General features: G+C 39.8%; 1 protein-coding gene across 2 annotated transcripts in view; it reads left to right on the top strand.

The window, feature by feature from the left end:
- The window catches only part of LOC125770140 (neuroligin-4, X-linked-like), a 147,361-nt gene that overhangs the window by 113,788 nt on the left and 8,896 nt on the right, over positions 1–24,677 (top strand). For both annotated transcript variants that reach the window (XM_049439459.1, XM_049439460.1), the window contains 4 exons: positions 2,902–3,048; positions 8,379–8,613; positions 8,717–8,925; positions 9,018–9,364. In XM_049439459.1, coding sequence (XP_049295416.1) covers positions 2,902–3,048; positions 8,379–8,613; positions 8,717–8,925; positions 9,018–9,364 — 938 coding nt within the window. The remainder of the gene's footprint in view (positions 1–2,901; positions 3,049–8,378; positions 8,614–8,716; positions 8,926–9,017; positions 9,365–24,677) is intronic.

Here is a 24,677-nt window from a genome sequence, read left to right as displayed (position 1 = left end):
CATTCACATTGAATAGGGTAAAAGCTTCACTTGTTCGGCTTCTTAACAAACAAATGAAACTACAAGCTCCGATTCTCATCAGCTCGAGGTATTTGATCGGGAAGCGATGGATTGATTACTTCTGGCAAAACCATCCATTATGACTGGGAGCGACTTAAACGAAGTTACGTACGAACTCCGGGCACATCCATCGAAAGGAACTGCATTCGGGTCGCCGGCACATTGCACATCTGTGGGTATGGTTTTTGGGCCAAGAAACCACGGTTACCGCAGCTCGTCTTTCAATAAGCAAGGTATGGTGGGATGGCAAATTTAATACCCTCTGTAGTGTGTGCATCTGCTACTACATCCAACCTTCAAATCCACTCTTGCCGGCAGCATAAGCATAGTGCTTAGTGCTTATTTGTGCACTAAGGATAGTTTCCATCCAATTTCCGAGCTAGCGCTTTCTTCGCGAAAAGAGTACGGATTATCCCTGTTTTCGTGCCGGCATGACACAAAACCCATCCACCTTCTGTTCGATCGTTCACGTTCGTTCTGCCTATTCCCCGGCTGCTGGTTTTCGTGCGCCACACAATAATACGCCCGGAACGCGAACGCCTTCGGCTTGCAGTGTTGCGAAGCAAGAGATCTGCTCACGTCGAAAAGACACCGTGTTTCGAATGGAAAGTTTCATTTCGTACGTACGATTGGCGGCTGCTGCCAATATTCGTATTAGCAGCACTGCTCGAAGATGAGCCAAGTCTGTGCCTTTCCTGTGCTGCACTATCCATGCGACCAGAAAGATAAAGCTTCCAGAATGGAGCGATTGGAATAGTGGCAACGGTTCGCAATACAACATGTCACTAGCTATTAGGGGAGTTTCAATATAACTTATATTTGTGCAAGGTTTTCTCTCGCATTCTTTTGTACGCCCGGTGTGTGATGGGAATACAAATCACTTTAGGATGTATTTTGACGATGACAAATTAATATATCAATCAGTTTAGGACTTGCTTTTTGCTTTAGAATTGTATTGACAGATTTGTTTACATACCGAAAGTTGTTATGGTTTCTCCTTGCCCATGTCGTTCCTATACAAATGAGAAACAATCTTTATGACTCGTTCAAGAAAGGCGAAAGTCTTTTAAAAACTGATCATTTTTAGAAAAAAGGTAAAAAAGTCTTTCTCAATTTTTTCATAACTCCAAGATTTTTTGATTTTATTTTCAAGAACTGAAGGTATATAATAAAAACTTTTGAAAATCTGAAAAATTGAATTTGAGACATTTTTTCAGTATCAAGTTTCTTCATAATTCCAAGACTTCATCCAAATGCAAAATATTGAAGTCGATGAAACTATCTTTTGCAAAAGAGAACTGAGTCGTACATTTGACATGTCACAAACTTCTGGTAGAAAAAGTTGCTTAGAAAAGTAATAAAGAGAAATGCCAATGTATAGTCACAACTTGATCTTTTGATAGATTTCACCATTTGACAATAAAAGTACTAGAAGAGGAATAAATAAAAAAAAAATTCAATGAAAAATATATTGGTGAACAAAGGGTTTGAACAAACGTATTTCTTTCGATCCATTAAAAACCTTGATGAAACAAAGAAACAGTCAAAACGCATTTAAATGTAACGAAACACATCAATCCCGTCTTCACTTCATTCCTCGATTAAATTCACGTTCCAAATAGGATATCATCTTCCTTTGAAATACTTTAAGTGAATCTCACTCCTTTCTTCGCATCAACTTCATCGAGCATTCGCATTTGTTAAGCCAGTGCCAAAATCAAAAGAATCTTGCAGTGGAAAGAATTCCCAGAGCAGATGCCAAAAATGACAGCCTGACAGACACTTCCGATGCTACACTATCGCTCGTTCCCAGGAATGCATTAGCCGAAAGGATCGAGTTTCTTGCCAGCTGTACCGTCCGAAAACAAATGGATCAAGGTTGGAAAATCTCACCGCCAACGTGAACGTGACAGAACCGTGATAGATCTTTCGCCCAGTTGTAGCTCGAACGGGACCAACCCTAGAAACCAGGCTACCGAGTGTCTGGGGATGAAATTCTTGTCCTTTTGATTCGAACATACGTTTTGACAGTGTTCCCCTGAGTGCTGCCAACACTGTGCGGGAGGATCATTGACATAAATCATGTCCGCCTTCTGTTGATGCAGATGAAAAATGCATTTTCATAAATTTTGACATTTTAGTCCCGCCTTTTACGTTTCGTTTTTGTTTTCTGCTGACCATTTCCGGCCAACCCAATTTTGGTTCTTCCGAAGTGTGTCTGTGTGCGAAAGATCATCAACGCATGATTTTTAATCATGCTAAAGCTGCCATCGTTTAATGTAGATAAAGAGTCCGATATCTCACCACAACCCATTTTCATAACGTTTTGGATGAAAGGAAAAAATGCAAAATAAAAGCAAAAGTTACCGACAGGAAAGGGAATTCACATATTCGACTGATACGGGGTCGGGCGTTGATCCGTGAGAAAAATTATACACCTCGCAAATATGATTATTGCTTCCAACGGGACACTACACAATAAAGGTCATCGCACATGATGGGAATTAAAATGTTCACCGTCATCAAGCATTTTGTTTTGTTTTCTCGATTATTGCACATTGGCGAACATGAAACAATGTACAGACTGGAGAATGAATGGATAATTAAAACTCGACGTTATGAAATTAATTTAGCGGTGCAGGATTTCAAACAGACGTTCATTATTCTCCGTTCGATTTTGTTTTAAATTCATGCAAAACCGGTGTGAAACTTTAATGGTGAATCCTTTACGAAACAAAATAAATCATCAGCACGAAAACGGAACGGGGTTTCGGGCGTAGTATGTTTGCGGCACTAAACACTCACACTCTGTCGAACTGCTTGCGTCCAATTTCATTTCAGCAACGAAGCCAAAAATGCGCAGCCACTACCGGGGACACAAGATGGCACTTTGGTTGAACCTAATTCCGCAACTTCACCGACCGGGCGATCCGGATGTTTCCATGCGACACCATCACTTCCGTGAGCGGGAACCACACTATTATGCCGGTAAGTTTCAGTCCCATCCGTCAGACGGATGGCATTCGGTATCCACGGTGACAACGATTCCCATCAAACCCACTCCAGTCCACCCCAAAAACTAATCCCGTCGCCGTGGTAGCAAAAGGCGTTACCGGGCGTTACCGGGGTGTTACCGGGTAATGCTAGATGACGAGAGGGTTTTTTGGTCACGAAACAAAGTTAAGTCAACAATAACGAACATCAACCCCCACACGGGCGCACGTTATATACCCGTGTACCATACAATGTACTGCTATCGCGGTCAGCATTCCGCACCATGAATCCCATGCCATCGAAGAAAAACCACAACCAATGTGTTTGTGTGTGCATGTGATGGAGAGAAACATTTATATTTTTCCTTTTTTTGTTGCTTTTCAACCAAAGCAATACGATGACTACGAAGGGGAGGAAAAGTTTTGTATCAATCTTGTTGTCCCGGCCAGCACGTGAGCATTTTCTTTTGCTGGTTTTGTCATGGGCTGATGGTGTCCATGCCGGTGGATATGCTCGGTGATTTCCAAAAGGGGCGACGTGCTTTATCACCTTCATTTTGTTGATAAGAATGTCGACTAGGATCTTGGAAATTCTTTTGCCAAGAAAATAGTGAAATCTTTCCAGCTGAAGAGTAATTACAGGAAACTTTTTTTTAGAGTTATATCAATACAGTTGATAAAAATTTTATGACACCGCGATTATATGATGAAATGCAAGATGAATCTTTTGGTTGGAATAAATAAATTCTCTACATTCTTAAATATATTGCGGGTACCTAAGAACGTACATAAAGTGTTTCAAACTATTCTATCTTTATGTTGAATGTTTTTTAATGTTTGATACATGTTTATGATTTTTATTATTAATATATTTTTTAATCTTTATTGTAGTTTTATTGGATTTCAATTGAATATTTGCATAAACTAATTCATTAATCATTAATTAATAACGAAGGCAATATTGTATGTACAACAAAAACTTCATAGAATTTTTAGACAGTTGTTAGAAAGATATAATCAGATATTAAATTTTAATTAAATGGACTGTAAACTGAAATTAAATGGATACTAAACTTGTTTAAATGCATTTTTCTAGTTGGTTAAGCTTCAACTGTAATTTTAACATTTCTTTGATACACTTTCAACAAGTTGTTATCCTTTTTATATTAGGTTTTATAAAATATCTTATTCATTTAATTTCGTTTTTCAACTGTTTGCTTTACCCATTTATTTTTATTTATTTTGTCTACATTATTTACTGTTTTGTTTTTTTTTTCTTTTGTCACATTCCTATGATCGCATTAGCTTCGTTAATCGAATTTCACTCTTTTAATTGTATTTTTCACTTCTTTTATTTGTTTTTTTTTTCAACTTTTAACTTATTCAAATTCAGAGTAATGAACACTTTAAATACACAATTTGCTAAAACGTACACAATAGATATGCAAAATTTAAAGATTTTTTTTCACTTTCATATATTACACCACTTTTTGTGCAATAAAAAAGTTTTTCATTTTTAAAATAAGGAATATTTTTAGAAACGAACTACTTATTTACTTTTTGCCATCCACAATCAAGGACATGATTTTTTATGTATTACCTGCAATTTATTTCTCAACTAGCAGAACAAACAAAACAAGCAATGAATGTTTCATGAAAGTATTCTTTCTCCTTCAAAACAAATCAAGCACATCAACGAAGAGAAAAGTCATACTTTCCAACACAAAAAAAAACACACCGGTTCTGTGGCCCTCGGCAACCGTACAAGAAACTAAAGCAATTTATTTTTTGCCTAAACTTTGCTTTTTTTTTTGTATTCACAACCCGTCAACAACATGCTCGTGAGTGTGGATGGAACCTGCTAACAAAAAAAAATGGAAGTTAGTCGTTAAACGTACAACTCACCCGAACGCCGACGGTGAAGTGAAACTTTCAAACCGTTACACGGTAGTGCAACTCGTGTGCGTAACAGTCGATACACTAGCGAGCGTTGAGTGGTTCCGGTGGTGCTTAATAAGTGGTGCTCTATTGCTACGGCTGTGCTACACACGGCGTTGAAGAAGCAGCTATCCCGGTGCCCGGTGTAGTTCAATCGAAAGTTTGTCCATTTGGCGACCGCTGCTACACGTCACATGAGGTGAAGTGACATCGGCGAGAGACGATCCCGATGTATGTATGTCGTCGTCTCGGTGGACACATCCACTCGGAAAACCGCACGCTGTCCTAACTGGCAAGGAAAAGCCCTTGAGAATTCCAGTGAGCGGAAAGTTTGCCGATTAGGTAAAGTGTCGGTTTGCGGTTTGTTGGCTATTTAGCCGCGAATCCAGCAAAACTTAATATGATTCGCGGAAGTGCTTCTGGTGAGGAGCTGAGATTGAGCAGTGCCGTGGAACAGCGATTCGCATCTGGTGAAAGTTGACGCACATTAAATCCAATCGTTCTATAAGCAGGGATTTATCGAAACCGTTGTTTGATTAGCCGTTGAAACACGATCCTTTAATGTAAACGTGAAGTTCCTATGATATGTTTTCAAGCTTACAGAAGGCGTTTGAATGTGAGGAAATTAGTCCAACACAATTCAGACATATATACCGAGAAAACTATCTACTTTAAGGACTCTTTTGTGTATAGAGATTCTCGTCCATAAATGAACAAAAGGATAGAGAATATTTTCAAATCTAAACTCTAATTGCTTCCGGAGTCAATGTGAAGCCGGGAAATTACAAACGTCATCTCAACATTGCTAACTCATCCATTTCGGTCGCTTCAACATTCAATCTTGCCTCCAAATGCTGCTAACTGGCACTTTGGTGCAGTTCAACCTCCTTTTTTTTGATTCTTGCAGTCGACGAGTCGCCATCGGAAACATTAACCCCGGGTTCCAAGCCTAGAGGCCTTGGCAATGGCATTTTGCACGCGTTCTCGCGACTGCCAACGAACCGCACGGAGTTTCGCACGACTGCCCGCTTACAGTGACGGAATGGCGGCCATTTTTTATCCTGCTTCTTCATAACAACGGATCCCAAAAAAAAAAAAAAAAACGATTCCATCATCTCCCCGTTTGCACCCCGTTTTGTAACACCGAATCATACCAATCCGAGGTGTACCGACAAGCGAGCATGAAATTCAACGACTCGTTTCCGTTCAGTTTGTTGTTTTGCAGCGAGCCGGAAACAGGGTTTTACTTTGGTTTCCTCATTTCTTCCCCACAGCATACCTCGAACCTCCTCGAAGCCACTTTCGTTGTGTCCCGGTAAACTAAATCTCTACTCCTCTAACATTTTACTAAAAACATGACTAACAAGACGGTCGCCGCCTCGGCGTGGACCAAACAACGAAAATAACCTTTTCACAGCTTAGCATCACACGAAACGGAAGAAGATCATGCAAGAACTGGAATGGTTGATTCTTGCGGACCGTTAAGGAGAACGTTTCCACTACATACGGGTGGGCTGCTTGTTTTTTTTTTCTTTCTTTCTTTCTTTTCCCTTTCGTTTGAAACTCGCCCAACAATGATGACGCTTGGTTCCGTTGCAAAACTGGCACTGGGATGTGCAAGAAGCTTCGGTTAGCGAGGGTAAGGGTGTTTCTGTAACAGGAAGCTGCGCAGCAACCAGGAATTGGAACTACAAAGGCGTTCTTTAACGTTGGAATGGAATAACTTTTACTGTAATTACTTTATCCCGGTTAGAGTCACGCATGCCTGAGCTTTGCTGCAAGGCACTGATAAGCTTTGCTGCAAGCTCGTAACAAGACGCTAAAACTATCCACTCCGAAGCAGCGTCTCATTTGTCTGAGAACAATATTAGGATTTTTTTCAAGTCATTTATTGGACGGAATATAAGCTGCCTTTGAGGCAAAGAAAAAAACAAAATCTCAGAAAACAATTGTGTTCCTTCTAACTCTCAACTGCGCAGGAAATAGAAAATGTAGATATAAAGTAATCGTTTTTCAATATTTTTTTAATTAAACATGGTAGTTTGTTCAGTGAATTCAATTTATTGGTACTAATTTGTTCAAATATGTAACATTCACTTATAATTAGTCAAACAGTGGCTTATTTTATAAAAGTTCAGAAAAAGTCTCAGTTAGATGGATTTAGAAGCTTTACCAAACTTTCTTTTAAAGCACAAGATATCTTCAGTATGTCTTAGTCTTTCCTGACATATAGTGGGTTTCCTGAACTTTAGCTAATCTTAGAAATATTTAGTAAGTGGAAACAAAAGTCACTTGGGATTAGGTTTCGATTACTTCGTGTGTTAAACTGGTACGGATAGTACTATTTCATCAGACTTTGTCCCTCTGTCCTGATAAGCGTAAAACTGTAACTCCTTTTCCCGTTCCTGCTCTCCTTTACTCCACTCGTAGTACCCGGATCAGGTCCAGGTCTCCCTTGCCTCGGCAATCAAGGAGTTGGGCCTTGGGCTTGACATCATTAAGCGCATTGCTTATGATTTTTCAGATCCGTTGTGTTTTAAGGAACTGTTTTGCTCGCTGATTAGGTCGTTGCTGGAGTATTGCTATGTAGTATAGGCCCCGACTGCTCGAATTCATATTGAGCGCATAGAGCACAATGCAGAGACCCTTCAGCAGGTTTGAGATTTACAAATTTCTGGGTAGTTCCTCTGCTGCCTTGTCCAACTAAGACTCCAGGTGTCGGCTGTTCGGTATTGACTCCCTCGAGAACCGCCTCACTCAGGCTCACTCGTTAATTGTTGCTTCCGTCTTAGAAATAAATAAATATTTAGTTCAATATTATACCTAAATTTTCCAAAAATAAAACCCCAGTTTCTTGCTTATTTGGAAGTTTTACCACACTTTCATTCAAAGAACAATATATCTTCAGTAGGTCTTAGTCTTTACATGCAAATATGGGGTTTGGGGTCCGGGTGTGGATCTTTACTTGCTTATAGTGGGTTTCCTTAACTTTACCTAGTCTTAGATATTTTCAGTACTTGGAAAAAAATGCTTGTTATATTTCAGTGTAAAGTCTGGTACCGATAATACTTTACATATCAACGGACTGCACTTTTAAATACTCCTTTAAATTAGAAAATACTCTTGAATGCACAAATCTTCAACTGGTTTTTAATTTATGTTAAGCGGGTTTTATTATTAAAAACTTATTTTATTCTACAATTTTAGATCTTGTCGGGGAAAACGCAAGAACTAAAAACATTCTTTCCTCTTCTCGAAAGAACTCAAACATTAGCTAAAATAATTACAACTATTAAAATAATCTTCTTCACTCGCAACTAAATTGCTCATTTGAAGGCTAACGGCATTAAAGATATTCCATCCTTCTAAATTATTCCACCCCACCAGGATCAGTACGTGCAGAATCGTTCAGTCGTCCGAGATCGCTCTACCAGAACGGAATCATAAACGATGCGCAGGAATCGCGCCAGGAATCATTCGGCACCGAATGTACACCGGATCCGACGATGGGCGAGGTCCTGCAGGAGAGTGGCGGTGGTCCAGGTGACACCATCGGGAACGTGCTCAGCGAGGAGGAGGAAGCGGAACTGCTGGAAAAGCTTGCCAACCGGCACTACTACAGGTAGGCATGATTGATGCACGCCATCTAGCGAGCGAAAGTGTAATTTCCTTTTGGATTTTCTCATTCTCTCGCTCTCTCTCGCTCTGTCTCGATTTTTAAACAGCTATACGGCTGCCCTCGGCGTAACGGTCGGGGTTGGGTGTCTGTTGCTGCTGCTCAACATGTTGATCTTTGCCGGTATCTACTACCAGCGGGACCGCACGAAACGGAAATCGCAAGCATCGCAATCGAGCGGAACGGTCGGTGGTAGTGGCGTTACGACCGGTACATCCGCCTCCCTTTCGGGCAGTAACGGAACGCCGGACGAATCGGGTAAGTGTCTGGGCCAATAAATCTTGCTTGCTCTCTGACACCCTTCTCGCGTGCAAGCGCACTGATTAATCTTGTATTTGTGCGATCGACAGAAATTCCACTCACGAGCATACCGACTCCATCGCCGGTCAAAGTGAAACGTACGTTTGAACCACCGCCCAGTTACGCGACACTACCGAAGCGAACGGCCGGTAACAACAATGGTTCGGGTGCGGGCGTTGGAAGCGTACATCATCAGCATCACCATCATCATTTGCATCAGCATCTGCAGGGCGCCGCAAGTGGGACGAAAGAGACGAAGCTTGGTTCGCCACCGACATCTACCCATCTTCGCACCGGTACTCTAGGACGATCCGGCACGGGGAGTTTCTACGACTCCTCCACAAACAGTCGACACCAACACCAGCAACAGCAGCAGCAGTATTCGGCACAACAACAGGTGAGTGGAATTGGTTTTTCTTTTTTATATATGTAACACCCCGATAAGGTCGTCCTTTCTGTCAGTTTCTTCTGACCCTGATGACTTATGACCAACTGATATCGTTCGTATATTGCTGAACAAAATGGGAAAAAATCACCTTTCGATTGTTGGTCGGAAAAAAAAGATAAAATACAAATAACAATGATTGATTTATTCCCGAAAGCGCTGCCATGTTTAATCTTCATTTCTGTTTTTCGAATCCCGGCCGACTTGCTCACTTGTACAAGAGCACAGTTATAAGATGCACAAGAAGATGTGCCATACGAAACAAGTTAAATCGCTCCTCAAATGTCGTTTGCCTCCAGTGCTGTTTGTCTTGTGCGATGCTGTGACGAATGACGATGAAAAAACACGCACCAATTGCACACACCATGGCAAAGGAAAAGGGTCTTTCTCCAGCTCTAGGTGGCCTTCAACCATGTGGCTTCACGAAGAAAGGCATCGCTTTAGCCCGGTTGTTGCTTTTGGGAAGTTTTTTTTTGTTTGGTTTAAAAATTGATCGTACAAGCTACGGAGACCCTTCGTTGACAGGCCGACGATGGCGGCTGTTGAATAAATCAAATCGCTTCACCGTGCTTAACTTTGACCACATGTTTCGCTAAAAGCTAACTTGCGCAGCTGGAGAAAAAGCGTGCGAAAGTGGGTTGGGCGAATAGAAGAAAAAAGCACTCTCACCCACACACAACATTGACTTCGGTACAAACAAAATCCTTCTAACCTGGCCGTACTACTACGGCTGAAACGGATTTTGCTGCTTGTTTTTTTGTTTGTTTGTATTTCTGTATGTTATTTTTTGGGAAAAAAAGGCGTTCGTGCGTGCTACGGACGGGAGTTAAAGGGGAATTGCTTAAGCGAAAGCGTACGTGAAAGTTTTTGTCCCTCGTTTGGTTTTATTGCTACCGCCCAGAGGCCAGACGAAACGAAGTGTTACAACAGTGTGTTTCGCTTCGCTGCAAACAAAATGGTTTCATTTAAGCGGTATTGTTTGTAACCCGACAATTCAGTCAGGGGCGTATTAGAGCGAGAGCAGTTTTAAAATGATCATGAATTTTGATTGCTGGCTTTTTTTTGGTGTATTCACAGAGAGCTTGTTCTATTTTTTCGGTGGAATTAATCTAACAAAATGTAATTGTTTTGCTTGGTTAATTCAAAAAATTTTAATATACAATTAAAACTCGTTCGCGTAATTTCCCGAATTGAATAAAACAAACACATAATTGTTTTAATTATTTGATTAAATTTATATTAATTCTTAACTGTTAAAAACATAATTTAATCTGACCAAATCGCACAACTGTTCGCAGAAACTGGTGCGATCTAGTGCGTTCGCACGGTCAGGTACAGGTCATTAAGCTTTTCTCATAGTTTCGCTAATTTGTTTCATTTTCGTCGTAACTATATATATTCTTTCGAAAAATAAATATTCAAAACTGTCATAATATTATCTTTTGGAAAAAGCAGTAAGAGTACTGATCCAGACTCGATAGCGAACGGACGTGTTTTTCGAGAGTAAAGTACTATCACACGCATACACATAAGAATAGCGCACTCAGGCAGTGCATCACCTAGCCCAGAGATGGGTCGTAGGAAGCATATTATCACTAAGAGGCGTGCTTCAGTATCTCTAAGCGCATTTCAAAATTCGTTGGAAGATGTTGGAAACACACCGAAAACGGGAAGACAAGCCGAACAAAATCAGTTTGATATCCTTCAAACAATCGACGATCAAGAAATCATCACTTATCCTACAACCGCATCCTCACGGACGACCAAACTACCACCACCAATTGTGGTAACCAGTTCAAACGTAGGTGACGTACATAAAAAAGTTCTTGCAGCTGGTGTAATTAAGTACACCACATCAGTAACAAACAACGGTACACTGGTACGCACTACTACAAGCGCCGACTTCCGAGCGATAGTCAACTACCTGAAATCAACGAACTCGGAGTTTCACACATACCAATTGGATGAAGAAAAAACAACAAAGATCGTGTTGCTAGGCTTAACAGATAAGCCACTGGAAGAGGTCACACGCATACTAAATGATGAAAACATCACACCTGTGACGGTAAAGAAGCTGGGTATAAAAAAGAAGCGGTACGACGACCAAGCTGTGTACCTTCTTCATTTCAAAAAGGGAATGGTGGACATGAAATTGCTACGATCCATCACGGCTCTAGAACACCAAGTGGTGAAATGGCGCTATTTTTCGAACAATAGTTCGATTAGGCAATGTAAGAACTGCCAACGTTTTGGCCACGGAGCAGCAAATTGCTACAGACCACCGGTATGTATAAAGTGCGCCGAGCATCACGGTTCTACAAACTGCCCAGTAGCGAAGACCTCTACGGACGGCATTATTCCGCCGCACAAACTGAAATGTGCCAACTGCGGTGGGAATCACAATGCAAATTATTTTGGATGCCCGACGCGCATGAACAAAACTGCTGCCGAAAAGGATAAGTTAAGGCCGAAAGTATCGAAACAGGAACCATTCATAAACGGTAATTTTCCCCTCCTTCCTTCAAAACAACCAACACGAACTACCATTCCTAACACTAACATAAACAAGTTTACAACACAGCAAGCCAACTATTGTTCATTTGCCAAAGTAACGGCTAATAGCCAAAATAACCTTTTCAACTCAGAGGAAATAGTGGAAATAGTGAAAGAAACCTTCTCGTGCCTGAGGAACTGTTCCAATAAAGAAGACCAAATTTTAGTGGTTTTCAAAATAGTCCAAAAATATTGTTATCCGTGATGGCAGGATCCAACGACATAAAAGTTTCATACTGGAATGCAAACAGCATTACTAACAAAAAATTTGAGCTTATTCATTACCTAGATAAAACCCAGACAGATATCATGATAGTTTGCGAAACATTTCTCAAACCAGGTCAGGTGTTTAATGTGGGTAATTACATAACCTACAGGATTGACAGACTACAAGGGGCCAAAGGCGGCGTTATGGTTCTGGTTAAAAGCAGTGTACAGCATAATTTACTTCCTGCATATAATTTAAAAGTAATTGAAGCTATTGGTATAGAAATTAGACATGATAACACCCCTATATCGATTATTGGAACATATCATCCTGGAGGAAACTCTGATATGCTAAAGTTTAAAAGTGATATTCAAGCGCTTACTAATATAAGAAACAGTTTTTTTATATGTGGTGATTTGAATGCGCGCCACAGATTGTGGAATTGTGTGTCGGCGAACCAAGCCGGGAAAATCCTTTTTGATGAACTGCAAAAAGGTCAATTTTCTATAGTCCATCCTGATTCACCAACATATTTTCCAGTAAACACAAATACGAACCCTTCCACAATCGATATAATAATCACAAACAACAAACACAACATATCAGATCCCTCAACGTCGGTTGATTTTACCTCAGACCATCTACCAGTAAAATTTAGCATCGAAAACTTATCGATAAATTCTAAACCTGACGTTCAAATATTTGACTATTCAAAGGCTAATTGGAACACGTTTAAAACCCACCTAAGAAACACAATCGATGGTTCGGGAGTCAATTTAAGCCACATACAAAATTATTCACAGATAGACAATATGCTTGAAAAGGTAACAGAGGAAATAAAGAGAGCTCATGACCTTGCTGTGCCTAAAACAATTCCAGGAAAATACAATATAGTTATACCGGACACAATAATTGATCAAATTAAAATACGAAATATGTACAGGAAAAAGATACAAAGACATAGACAAAACTCGACCATCAAATCCATTTATTTGCAATTATCAAATGATATTAAAACTCAATTAAATATGGTACGAAATACAGCATGGTCAAAAAATCTTGCGTCAATGAATTCCCAAAATAATCCTAACAAAGTGTGGAAATTTGTAAAAGTTATTAGAAACCGACCGAAAAACATTCCGGCGTTGAACGAGGGTGGTAAAACATTATTAACTTCTGTTGAAAAATGCGAGTCTTTTAAAACTCATTTCCAAAAGGCACACAACACAACCATTAACAATTTCAGCAATCAAGAACACAAAGTTAACAAGGCCGTCAATAGTTTTTTCAAAAATCAAAGAATCTCAAACTTCGGCCCTAGGGAATTAATCAAGCCAAAAGAAAGATTGAAAATCATAAAAAATCTTAAATCCAAAAAATCTACTGGTATAGATAACATAAATAACAGAGCCATAAAAAAGCTTCCAATAAATGTTATAATATACTTGAATGTAGTTTTCAACAGTTGCCTAAAGCTAGGATATTTTCCAGGTAGCTGGAAAACTTCGAAAGTAGTTGCCATATCAAAACCGGGGAAAGACAGTAGCTTAGCGGCAAATTATAGACCAATCAGCCTTCTAAGCTGCCTTGGAAAAATTTTCGAAAAGATTATAGGACTAAAGTTAAGAGCTCACATAGACAAGTGCGACATCATTCCCAAATGTCAATTCGGTTTTCAACCAGGATTATCTACTACACACCAGTTAGATCGACTAAAAAAAGATATTATTTCCAAAAGAGACTGCAAAAAATCAATCGGTTTAGTACTATTAGACTCAGAAAAAGCTTTTGACACCATTTGGCATAAAGCCTTGCTCTTTAAATTAATTAAATTAAAATTTCCCAATTACTTAATTCACGTTATTCAGAGTTTCATCACAGACAGAAAGAATTCAGTTCATATTTCTAATAGTATCTCAGACACTTACACCCCTGCTGCAGGTGTGCCACAAGGAAGTGTACTCTCTCCTCTTTTATTCAATCTTTACATCTCTGACATACCAAAAATGAAAGATTGCAACCAATATCTGTATGCTGATGATGTAGCAATAAGCGCAAGTGGAAAAAAGGCTAAAACTATAATAAAAACATTAAATTCCGCACTTAATATTTACTCAAAGTATTGTCACAAGTGGAAACTAAAAATAAATGGAGAGAAATCTGAAGCCATATTTTTTACTCGCTTCACGAGTTCAAATAAAATTCCCAACATGCAGCTCCATTTAGAAAACACATCTATACCTTGGAAGGAAAATGCCAAGTATCTTGGCTTAACATTAGACAAAAGATTAACGTTCAGACAACATATAGAAAACACAATTATCAAAAGTGAAAAAATCTTCCGCATATTATATTGTTTTCTAAATAGAAGATCACAGCTTAGTTTCAAAAACAAATTATTACTCTACACTGCCTTAATCAGACCAACCATAACATACGCCTCTCCTGTATGGGAAAAGTGTGCCAAAACACACAAAAAGAAGCTTCAGATCTGTCAGAATAAGTATCTTAAAACTATATTAAATGTTCCTTCATGGCATAGGACTTATTTAGTTCATAGAAGCTGCAACATAAATACCATTGAGCAACACATAAAAAAACTAACAACAAACTATAATAACAGAAACCAAACGAACTCACATGTAACTACTGGCTAAAGAACAAATCCATACACCTTCCTTTTACACCCAACTTCCCCACACATTACCTACCCCGAAACCCATACCGTTTTTAAGAATGCACGAAATCATAAGCCAATCAATTAATTTCAGATTTCTAATAAAAAGAAAATCCTAGAATAAGATTAGATAAGTCATTAGATTAGGATACAAAACTAAGTTAAGTTAATAGATATAAGTTTTTTTTTTTTCTTACTCTCGTGGGTTTTTTGTACAAAATTTTTCCCACTAAACTTTCAAACGCCAGATAGGTATACTTTACTTTCACAACCGACAAGCTCAAACGCTAACCTAAAATAACGAGGAAAGATGAGATCGAACCCGTTAAAATTAACGTCTAATTTGTATATTGTACACATTCAATTTTCATCCAAATAAACTGTCTACTACTACTACTACTACGAAAAAGCAGTAAAACACTCACTCTTATTTTATAGACTGTTTTATAGACTTTTCAGGGTTCATTGCTTATCAAGTGTCTTTCTTATCATATGACCAGCCCATCAATGTTCTTGTTGGCTTAACGACCTCTAAGGTCACTAGACGTGTTTTACCACATTTACCAGCCCGATAGTCAGTTCTTTCTACGACGGGATGGTTCGTATGGGATTTTATACCTAGTCCAATCGTGTGGAACTGGCCAAAGTCAAAGTCTTTTAAAGAAAGGTGTTGTACCAGAGAGGGAATTGTAAATTCTGAAAATGAAAGCAAATAATTAGAATTGAGACAATTTAAATTAAATTAGAATATTCCACAACTCGTAGATTTTCTTGCAGACACGGTTTTATTCTACGCCGTGCTTTAATATTTTATGCTGTCTTACTTCGTTTGTTCGAAAGTGTATTTATATAATTTTGGATCGTTAGAATTTACTAAATTGATGTGGATTATTCCAGGGTAGTATTAGGACAACTTACAATTATTTAATGTACTCCAATAATTTCAATCACAATGCCTTAAAACCTTTTCTTATCGTTCGTAATCCTAAGTTTTACTAATACTCCTTACTCGTTCGTCGCGTATTTATCGGATTTTCGGATTTTTCTGTTGATACCGCCCATCAAACGGCGCACAGCTGCTTCAGCCACTGGTCTGGCCAGTAAATTCCACCAATTCTTCATTTGTTTCATGTCCTTAGTTACTGCTCCATTTTTCTTTAATTTTTGCTTCATTATTGCCCAATATCGTTGTATGGAGCTAAGCTGGAGATAATGTAGTGGATTCGCCTTTTTTGATATGAATTGCTCATCATTATCGTTGTACCATTATAGCATGTCCTTGCTGTAATGGCTGGTTGCCTGACCAGGCCAAAACATGACTGGACCATCATGAGACCTAATAAATGGCAAAATCGTTTCTTAAAACACTCATTCTTTTAGAAATACGAATTTATGTTCATGGTATCGGTAAAAACAAATTCGGAACGCTACCGCGAGCATAAGCCTTATAAAATTTAACCACCGGGATTTGTTAAAAATGCCTTTCACGCAGGTTTCATCGTCCATCAAAATGCAACCATACACCTGATCGTATAACTTCCGAGCCAAGTTTGTGGTCATTGTTTGTTTTTTTTTCAAATTTCAATTGGGATGTTTACTAGCTGGAAAACACTTAAAACCTTCTTAGAGTCGGATTCCCCGTACAATAGAGCGGTCGGCGTTAAGATTTTCGGAGAAATTGTAGCCCGAGATGTTTGGGGTTAGCCTTGATTTTCCGAATGACTCTCAATCGCAGTTAACGATTCATGGTTCTACTCCGTCAGTCGACTAAGGTAAACTTAACCGTATTGCCAGCTGACTAGAGGACACTTATGGATTATATAGATAATTATGTTTTCGCTTCTCCTATTGCTTGTCGAATATCTTGGAGCAGGAATAACTAAATTGAATGAAAATTCGACTAAGTGAAGTGAAAAGGGGGGGTGCGGTCGCCACCATAATTAAAGTAAAGTGCCCCATTTCTAAATGAACCAAACCTTAGCAAAGCGGGAGCATCGGTGTGGCCGAAAAGAAGAACGGCCATAAGGAAGAATTGAAGATGAGATCAGCGAACATCAAGAGGGTACAAATGAAGCACCTGATACCTGAACTCACATCGAAGCAGGGAGAAGGACCATTTAACAAATGATTTGCGTACAGCAAACATGATGAATGATCGCTGCATCACCTGAAAACCTTCAATATGGGTTTTCGTTGAGAGCGACCGGTAACTGAGCAGTACTCCAGAACCGATCTGACTAGCGAACAGTACAAAGTGTTCGAGCATTTGAAGTCCGAGAAGGCGCAAGCAAATTTGTTTAAGCAAGCCAAGAGTCTTCCAAGCTCTACTGACCATGGAATGGATTTGGGGATGGAAGGAAATAACTTAGTCCATCCAGATTCCCAAGGTTTTGATAACTGTGACTCAGTTAAAAATCGAGAATGAATCGCGGGTCATTATCTTGTATTGTTCTTTTGCATAAACGTTTCTAAAAAAATTGTTTTGTCAGTTTTCGACTGCGATCTTAAAGGCGTTTGTGACTTCTAGGATTCTAAATCTTTTATAATATCCTAAACTTCACATTAGTCAGGTATATGTGACTTTAATTGCCCAGAACTGAATATTTGGCACTATTCATGTTTGTGGGTCGTAGTCCAATTGCTAATTGAGGTTCATAGTAATTGGATCATAATTGCAGAATATACTAGAAATACATAATTAATAATTCCTATTAAAATATTTATTTAGTAGTAGGTTTGTTATCATTTGCGAAATTAAGTATTATGTTTTTTTTTACTCATAAATGTGTCCCAAAATAAGCTTTCAAATATGTGGAAAAATATCTAAAAGTCGTTGCTTATTTAAATGTTTTACATTGCCCGTAACTAATGTAAAATTTCAAACATTAATGATGCAACGAACGTTGCTAGCATCAATCATCATAAAACATTATAAAATTGGAAGAAGCATGGTCCCTAACTTCCTGCACTTTTTTTTTGCATTACCAACACTCTTTGCACCAAATGTTTTTTCCCATGTCAATATTTTTTTTCAGTTTGTTTAATTAAGATGCATCTGTTTGAAATGGCTAACTGGTTAACATCAACCCCAAAAAACTAGTCAAGTGATCAACTATTCTACTTGTACATAAACCAAAAAAGTGCTCAACCAATGAATCTATACTTCATCACTCAATTCATTAGGAAAACTACTTCTTTCACATTTTCTAAACATACCAAAGCATCACATAATGATTGGTTTTCCTTTTTTGCTAAGTAGAAAGAAGCAACGAAACTCTTTTCATCTTTTCGTTCAAATTGCTCCGAACATTGGTACATACCGGATTCTACCGGCGTGCCCTCGTCGCACGGTTGAATGAATTCCGATAATCCTTTAACATAGCTCTGCAGCATAATCACTGAAGGTACCGAAAAGACGGGGTTTGCCTGATTGCAAATCTGTTTTTTACCCATACCGAACCGAACCCACCACCCCCGGTGTTTGCAGTGTACCCTCTGCTCCACCGGTGATTGTTTAGGTCAACATTAATTCGACCGAAGGAAATGCCAATAAACGTCACAAAACCACGTTCATTTCATCAGCACCCGATCCTTTGGAGTTTTGCCTCTCTTATTTTTTTTTATTTGTGCACCCAAGCACTTTCCCCAAAAAGCACGCCGGTTCGATCGGATCCAGTGTTGCAGAAAAAGAAAAGCCGGACGATGCCATCGTTCATTCATCTCAATTTGCTGACGAATAATGGAAGCTGAATGTCGTTAATGGACTCCATTAATACCACAAAAAGAGGGCAACCAACTAGTGTGGGAGAGGTGAGCGATGTGCACTGGAAGGGGGTTTCCTTCCGCACCGGTTGGTGGCCCGGTTTGTGGTGGCTTCCGTTCCCGTCGTTGCGGGCCAGACGGGTACAGACGTTTTATTTTTGCTCTCCTAGCCCTCCTCGCCCCCTTTTACTGATACCTCCATTGCAGGTTGCTCACCCATGAATGACACTACGCAAAGGTACAGCTGTCCCGAAGCTTGCTCTACCTTTCTCCTGTCACAAGTTCCGTCTCGTTCGCATCATTTCGTTTTGCAATTCCGTCGTGGATCGTTTCTTTTCTTTTCTTGTTTTCTGTGCAATACGAATCAATTTCTTTCGTCCCTCCCCAACAAAAAAAGCTCTCCTTTCAATTTATTCTCGACCTTGTGAACCTTGCCGTTTCTTCGAACGCAAGTGAACCGTTCCCAACTGCCATTGGCACGCCCGGCTGTATGACGGTGGGTGAGTGATTCCGGAAGCTTCCAATCTCGGAAGCTCTTTCTTCGCCAGCGCTTACGCATGCAACGAAAAGACGCGGGTAGCATGCGTCCCTCTGATTAAATCATTCTCTGACATTTTCATTAAGACCGGGCCACCATTCCCCTCACTCACCTAACGTACACTACGGCCCACACACCCCGGGTGTATGGTGTTGTTCTAATAAAGCCTTTCAACTTCATTCAATACTGTCCAGGAGGGTTAATGGAAGAGGGACATCCAACAAAAGATCGAAAATCATAATCTTGGCAAAAAAATGTGCCAAAGGTAGCTGTTTGTTGTGAAGTTTCTTTATGTTGTAGCAAACGTTGCATGTCAAACGTCTATTATTTACCCTTCTGGAGTTTGTTTGAACATGGGTAAATGATCTGGTTTGACGAAAATAAATAATGTTGATAAGCAGTCAAATCCTAACTATATAACCATGATTAACCTAGGGAAAGGGATTTTAATGAACCATTTTTTCCTGTTTTGAAAAAAGCGTTATTGTAATTCTTAATATATTATGGGATTTTATAATTTCTCTTAGCATAATGTTTTGAAAAATACAATATTTCCAACTAAATGTGGAACTAATAATAAACAACTTTCAGTCTAAGTTCATTTTAACATAAGTCAGGTCCTATTACTGTTGAAAATAGATTCGGAGTTACAGGAATTAATTTACAGGAATAATAGGAAATCTTTCATGAAATGTTTCACGGACGAACTGAAAGGGGATTAGTTAATTGGACTTGTCATCTAGAGCTGGAAATGAACTTTAGGATTAAGCAAAATGAACACTGTACGAATGAACTTGACAGACGAATACACAGTCACAAACAGAACGGCGCGCGACGATTACGACTTTCTCGGCTTGGTGGAAAAAACTCCGAAAATTTACAGCCAGCACTCCGTGAGAATTTCTCACATTTTTGGTCCTTCGAACCGGATTGTGAATTCAAAGAGTTTTTTTTTCGTTCAAAGCTCTGCAACAAGAGCTCGGTCGGTTTAACGCTCTGCAACAAGGGCAAGGTGTACAATTCTTCGTCGCGTCGTTTCACGCCATCGCGTTTCGCTCCGCATCAAGGGCAACGGCCAACGATTTCAGCGCCATCGTTATTTGAATTTTCGCGCCAAACTTAAACGTTTTCTTTCGTGTTTAATTTCGTCCTGTGAGTGTTTTCAAATCGTGCAAAATCATGGACAAGAAGATAAAGGCCGCTCAACTAAAAAGAAGGATCGCGGTGGAAAATATAAGTGCTCTCGAACGGTTCCAAGTGCAATTTTCTGGGGATGACGCCAAGCAAATTCCGGAGGCGTTAGAGGGCTTGGAACGGCATAAGGAAGGGTTCTTCGCCGCGATATCGAAACTGGAAGAGCTCGATGACAGTAATGAAGCGATTGAAGCTTGCATCATGGACAGGATCAACATCGAGGAGCGGTGTAGGAAGCTAAAATCCTTCCTACGGGACAACCTTCGACGGGAAGAGGGTACGCTAAACGACACATCGGGTTTGGCTTCTTCAACGTTTGCGTTTGGTCGGCCAAACGCACCACATCTACGTCTTCCGAAGATCGAATTGCCATCATTCGATGGCGACCAAACGAAATGGCTGTCGTTTCGTGACCGATTCATCGCGATGATCGACGCTTCACCGGAGCTTCCTTCGATTGCGAAGCTGGAATATTTGCTGTCAGCCGTGAAAGGGGAAGCGGCGCTTCCTTTCGAACACACGCCGTTGACAGCGGACAACTACTCGGTGACGTGGGCAGCTCTTCTAAAAAGGTACGATAATCCACGTACACTAATCCGTGAGTATTATCGGAAGCTACATTCCTTTCCGCCCGTACGCGCGGATTGTGTGGATGAGTTAGTGCATTTGGTGGATGAATTCATTCGTCATGTGAATGGGTTACTAAAGCTCAACGAGCCCATCGATCATTGGGATACACCGTTGACAAATTTGCTGGTTATGAAGCTAGATCACGCTACTGTTTTAGCATGGGAAAAGCATTCGGTCCATGCCAAGAAGGACAAATACAAGGAGCTCATCGATTTTGTACAAGATCGAATACAAATATTGAAGGCGACTCGGAGTACTACTTGTGAAGATGACACTAGTATCACTAAGGTGGCTGGTACGCAGCGTTATCCAAGTTCGCGGAAGACAATCGTTCACTCAGCCGTAGCACAACCAGTGTCAAGTAGGATGATTGTATCACCACCACCGAAGTGTCCCTTGGAGTGTACGGAGAACCATTTCTTACGAAACTGTCCGGTGTTTGGCAGTAAGGACGTGCAGCAACGTCGGGAAGTGGTTACATCGAAACACTTATGTTGGAATTGTCTCGGAGATTCCCATCAAGTGAAATCCTGCAAGTCGGAGCATGCTTGTCGCACGTGTCATCAGCGACACCATACACTCTTGCATGTTCCTACCACTACAACGATCACGATGGCAGCTCACGACGATCGCAGTTCGGTGATCCTGGAAACGGCTGTCCTATTCATCGTGGGTGACGACGGAAAGAAACATGAGGCAAGGGCGCTCCTTGATTCAGGCTCCATGTCGAACTTTATTTCCGAATCACTTTCTCGGAAGCTTACGGCTACTCGAAACAAAATCAACGTGGCAGTCACGGGCATCGGAAAAACGGCACAGTCGGCGAGTGGGTCGATCGTCGCAACTGTGGCATCGAGGAATCAATCGTATTCTAATCACCTGGAGTTCCTCGTTCTGGAGTCACTATTTGCGCATACTCCAATTACACCCATCGATACTTCATCGTGGAGTATGTCCGATCTGCAGCTGGCAGATCCTTTATTTAATGTTCCGGGCAACATAGACATCATAATCGGCGGAGACACGTTCTGGGAGGTTCATTCAGGACGAAAACGATCTATGGGCACGGGCAAACCTTGGCTCGTGGAAACATCATTCGGCTGGAGCGTGACAGGGAATGCATCAAACGGTACACCTCCTCAACCATGTCATCGTTCGGGCTACGGAAGTCCACCTACGGAAGAGAAAACAAATCAGAAGGGTTCCACCGTTTATAATAAAGTTCCTGGAAGGTATGTTGCACATTTACCTCACTACCATAATTTTGGCATCGTTTTAGAGGCATCAAAGTCAAGGTCAGACCGATGTATTTCTCGGGCCGAACGTCATTCCAAGCGCTGGAAGTATAGCCCTCGTGACAATTCGGTAAACTATCATGCAAACGTGTCACATCGTTGGAAACCAAACTATCATTCGGATCATAAACGCTGGTTTCATTCACCAACCTGGGTTTGCGAAGAACAGAAAACAACAAGATCGAAATCTACAAGGGGAATATTGGAATGATCAATATCTACATACCATCACTCATTATTATTACCATCATTATCGGCGTATCATTTCATCGCGAAGCAACGGGCTTCATCAGGCATCATATTCGGGGTAAAGAGATTTACACACCCTTTACACTACTCAATCGGAATGAGTTTCATCATGTGGTGCTACTACACATCATCTGCGGACGGTTCGGGAATATGTGTGACGGTGGCCGGGTTCACTACACACATATTATTCACATACATTCATCTCGGCATCCAATTATGCTTCTTCGGTCGGAACAACAGCATCGCGTTCGTATCTAACATGCGCACATTCGTAGCGATGTTCAGCGTAGTATAGGAGGCAATAGTTAAATTTGCGAACAGTGTCAGTACACTTCATTACGGTAGAAAGTTCTCCTATAGGTTTGTACGGGAACTTTAGGGAAGCTGTCGATCAGCTCAATCAAATAGCTAGCTCGCATAGTTATCTATAAAGGAAGAAAGTAGTTAGTATCAGGATGGAACGTACTTACTTACCTTAGTGGCAAAGGAAATCTCAGAGATACACTCAAGCGTGGTTGGCTGGTTGAGATAACGGTACTCAGCAGCAACGTGATATCAACATTTGGAAGGCTAGCAATCATTCGCACCTTAAGTATGCACACACGCATTTTTCGCATACGGGATAATGCAAACAAAACTGACAGTTTAGGCTAGTTCATCGATTACGGCAACAATCGATCAAATCACAATGCAGATCAATCGTACAATTTCCGGTACACATTACGAATTACATTTAGTTAGCTTATTAGGTTTCATGAATTAAAAGAAGTTCCTTCTTTGGTGGCCGGGAATGTTGAAAATAGATTCGGAGTTACAGGAATTAATTTACAGGAATAATAGGAAATCTTTCATGAAATGTTTCACGGACGAACTGAAAGGGGATTAGTTAATTGGACTTGTCATCTAGAGCTGGAAATGAACTTTAGGATTAAGCAAAATGAACACTGTACGAATGAACTTGACAGACGAATACACAGTCACAAACAGAACGGCGCGCGACGATTACGACTTTCTCGGCTTGGTGGAAAAAACTCCGAAAATTTACAGCCAGCACTCCGTGAGAATTTCTCACAATTACTTTTCCCGTTTTCTTTTCCTTAGATTTTTCTAACAGTTATTGCCATTTTTTTGATCGAAACCTTCACTGAGAAGACTAGACACATATTGACATAACTTTTTAAAAGCTTTAAAACTCCGCCATTTTTGATTTCCAGAACGTTTTGTTCTGGAATATTATTAAAAAATGTATTATTTTACCGAATCTTCTCTTGATCCACACTAGCAATAACAGTTTGATAAAACACCTTAATTTATAGGTAATTTATCCGAAAAGAAACCTAAATGACCAGACAATGTCATTGTTAACGTAACAATGTTTAGAGTTTTCATAGTAAATCATGGTTAAACAGTTCATGTGGAAAGTTTAATTTCTTCGTAAATCAGTTTTATGAACAATCCTTTACAGAGACCTAACTCCCTTAGACTAACATTCGTCTCATATAGATAGATCACAAAATAGATCATCTACTAATTCCGCATTCGTTTTGAGTAATTTAAATTCGTATTCTATTCTTCTGAATCATTCTACTCATTTCTCGTGAACCGTTGCTCTCAATCATCAAAGATGCATTTATTTTGGCCATTGTTATTATCATTATCATAAGTGTAGTGGTGATATGAGCGACGTCTTAAGATTAAGAAAAGGTTAGTGCCTGCCACTTTACCAAATATAGTGTATATAGTGATAACGAAGCAGTAGAGATAATGATCATGAGAAAAGCATAAATTGTAATCAGAAGCGATCGGACAGCGAAAAATAAAATATCAAAATTTTCAATCTTACATTTATTATCGGAATCTTCTCTAAATGGCCATATACAAACAAAAAAACGTTTCAATTGTTACAATATGATCGCTAAATTTAAATAGCAAAATATCGTCAGGTCATTTTCCAAGAAAAAATGATTTTTTTTTGCAATCTGTTATTGAACATAGTGAAGTCAACACTTGCATTTTTGATACTTCTCATTTGTATAAATTATTGCAATGATCAATGGTCAAATTTGAAAATGTGTTAAACATTTCTATTCCTACTTTAATATTTTTGATCACTTCGTCTGGTGCTTCAAAACGACAAATGGACTTAACATAATAATTCA

The sequence above is a fragment of the Anopheles funestus genome, chromosome 3RL (assembly GCF_943734845.2).
Source record: "Anopheles funestus chromosome 3RL, idAnoFuneDA-416_04, whole genome shotgun sequence".
Lineage (NCBI taxonomy): Eukaryota > Metazoa > Arthropoda > Insecta > Diptera > Culicidae > Anopheles > Anopheles funestus.
The sequence above is the reverse complement of the archived record's forward strand: the minus strand, read 5'-3'. Positions and strand labels throughout refer to the sequence as shown.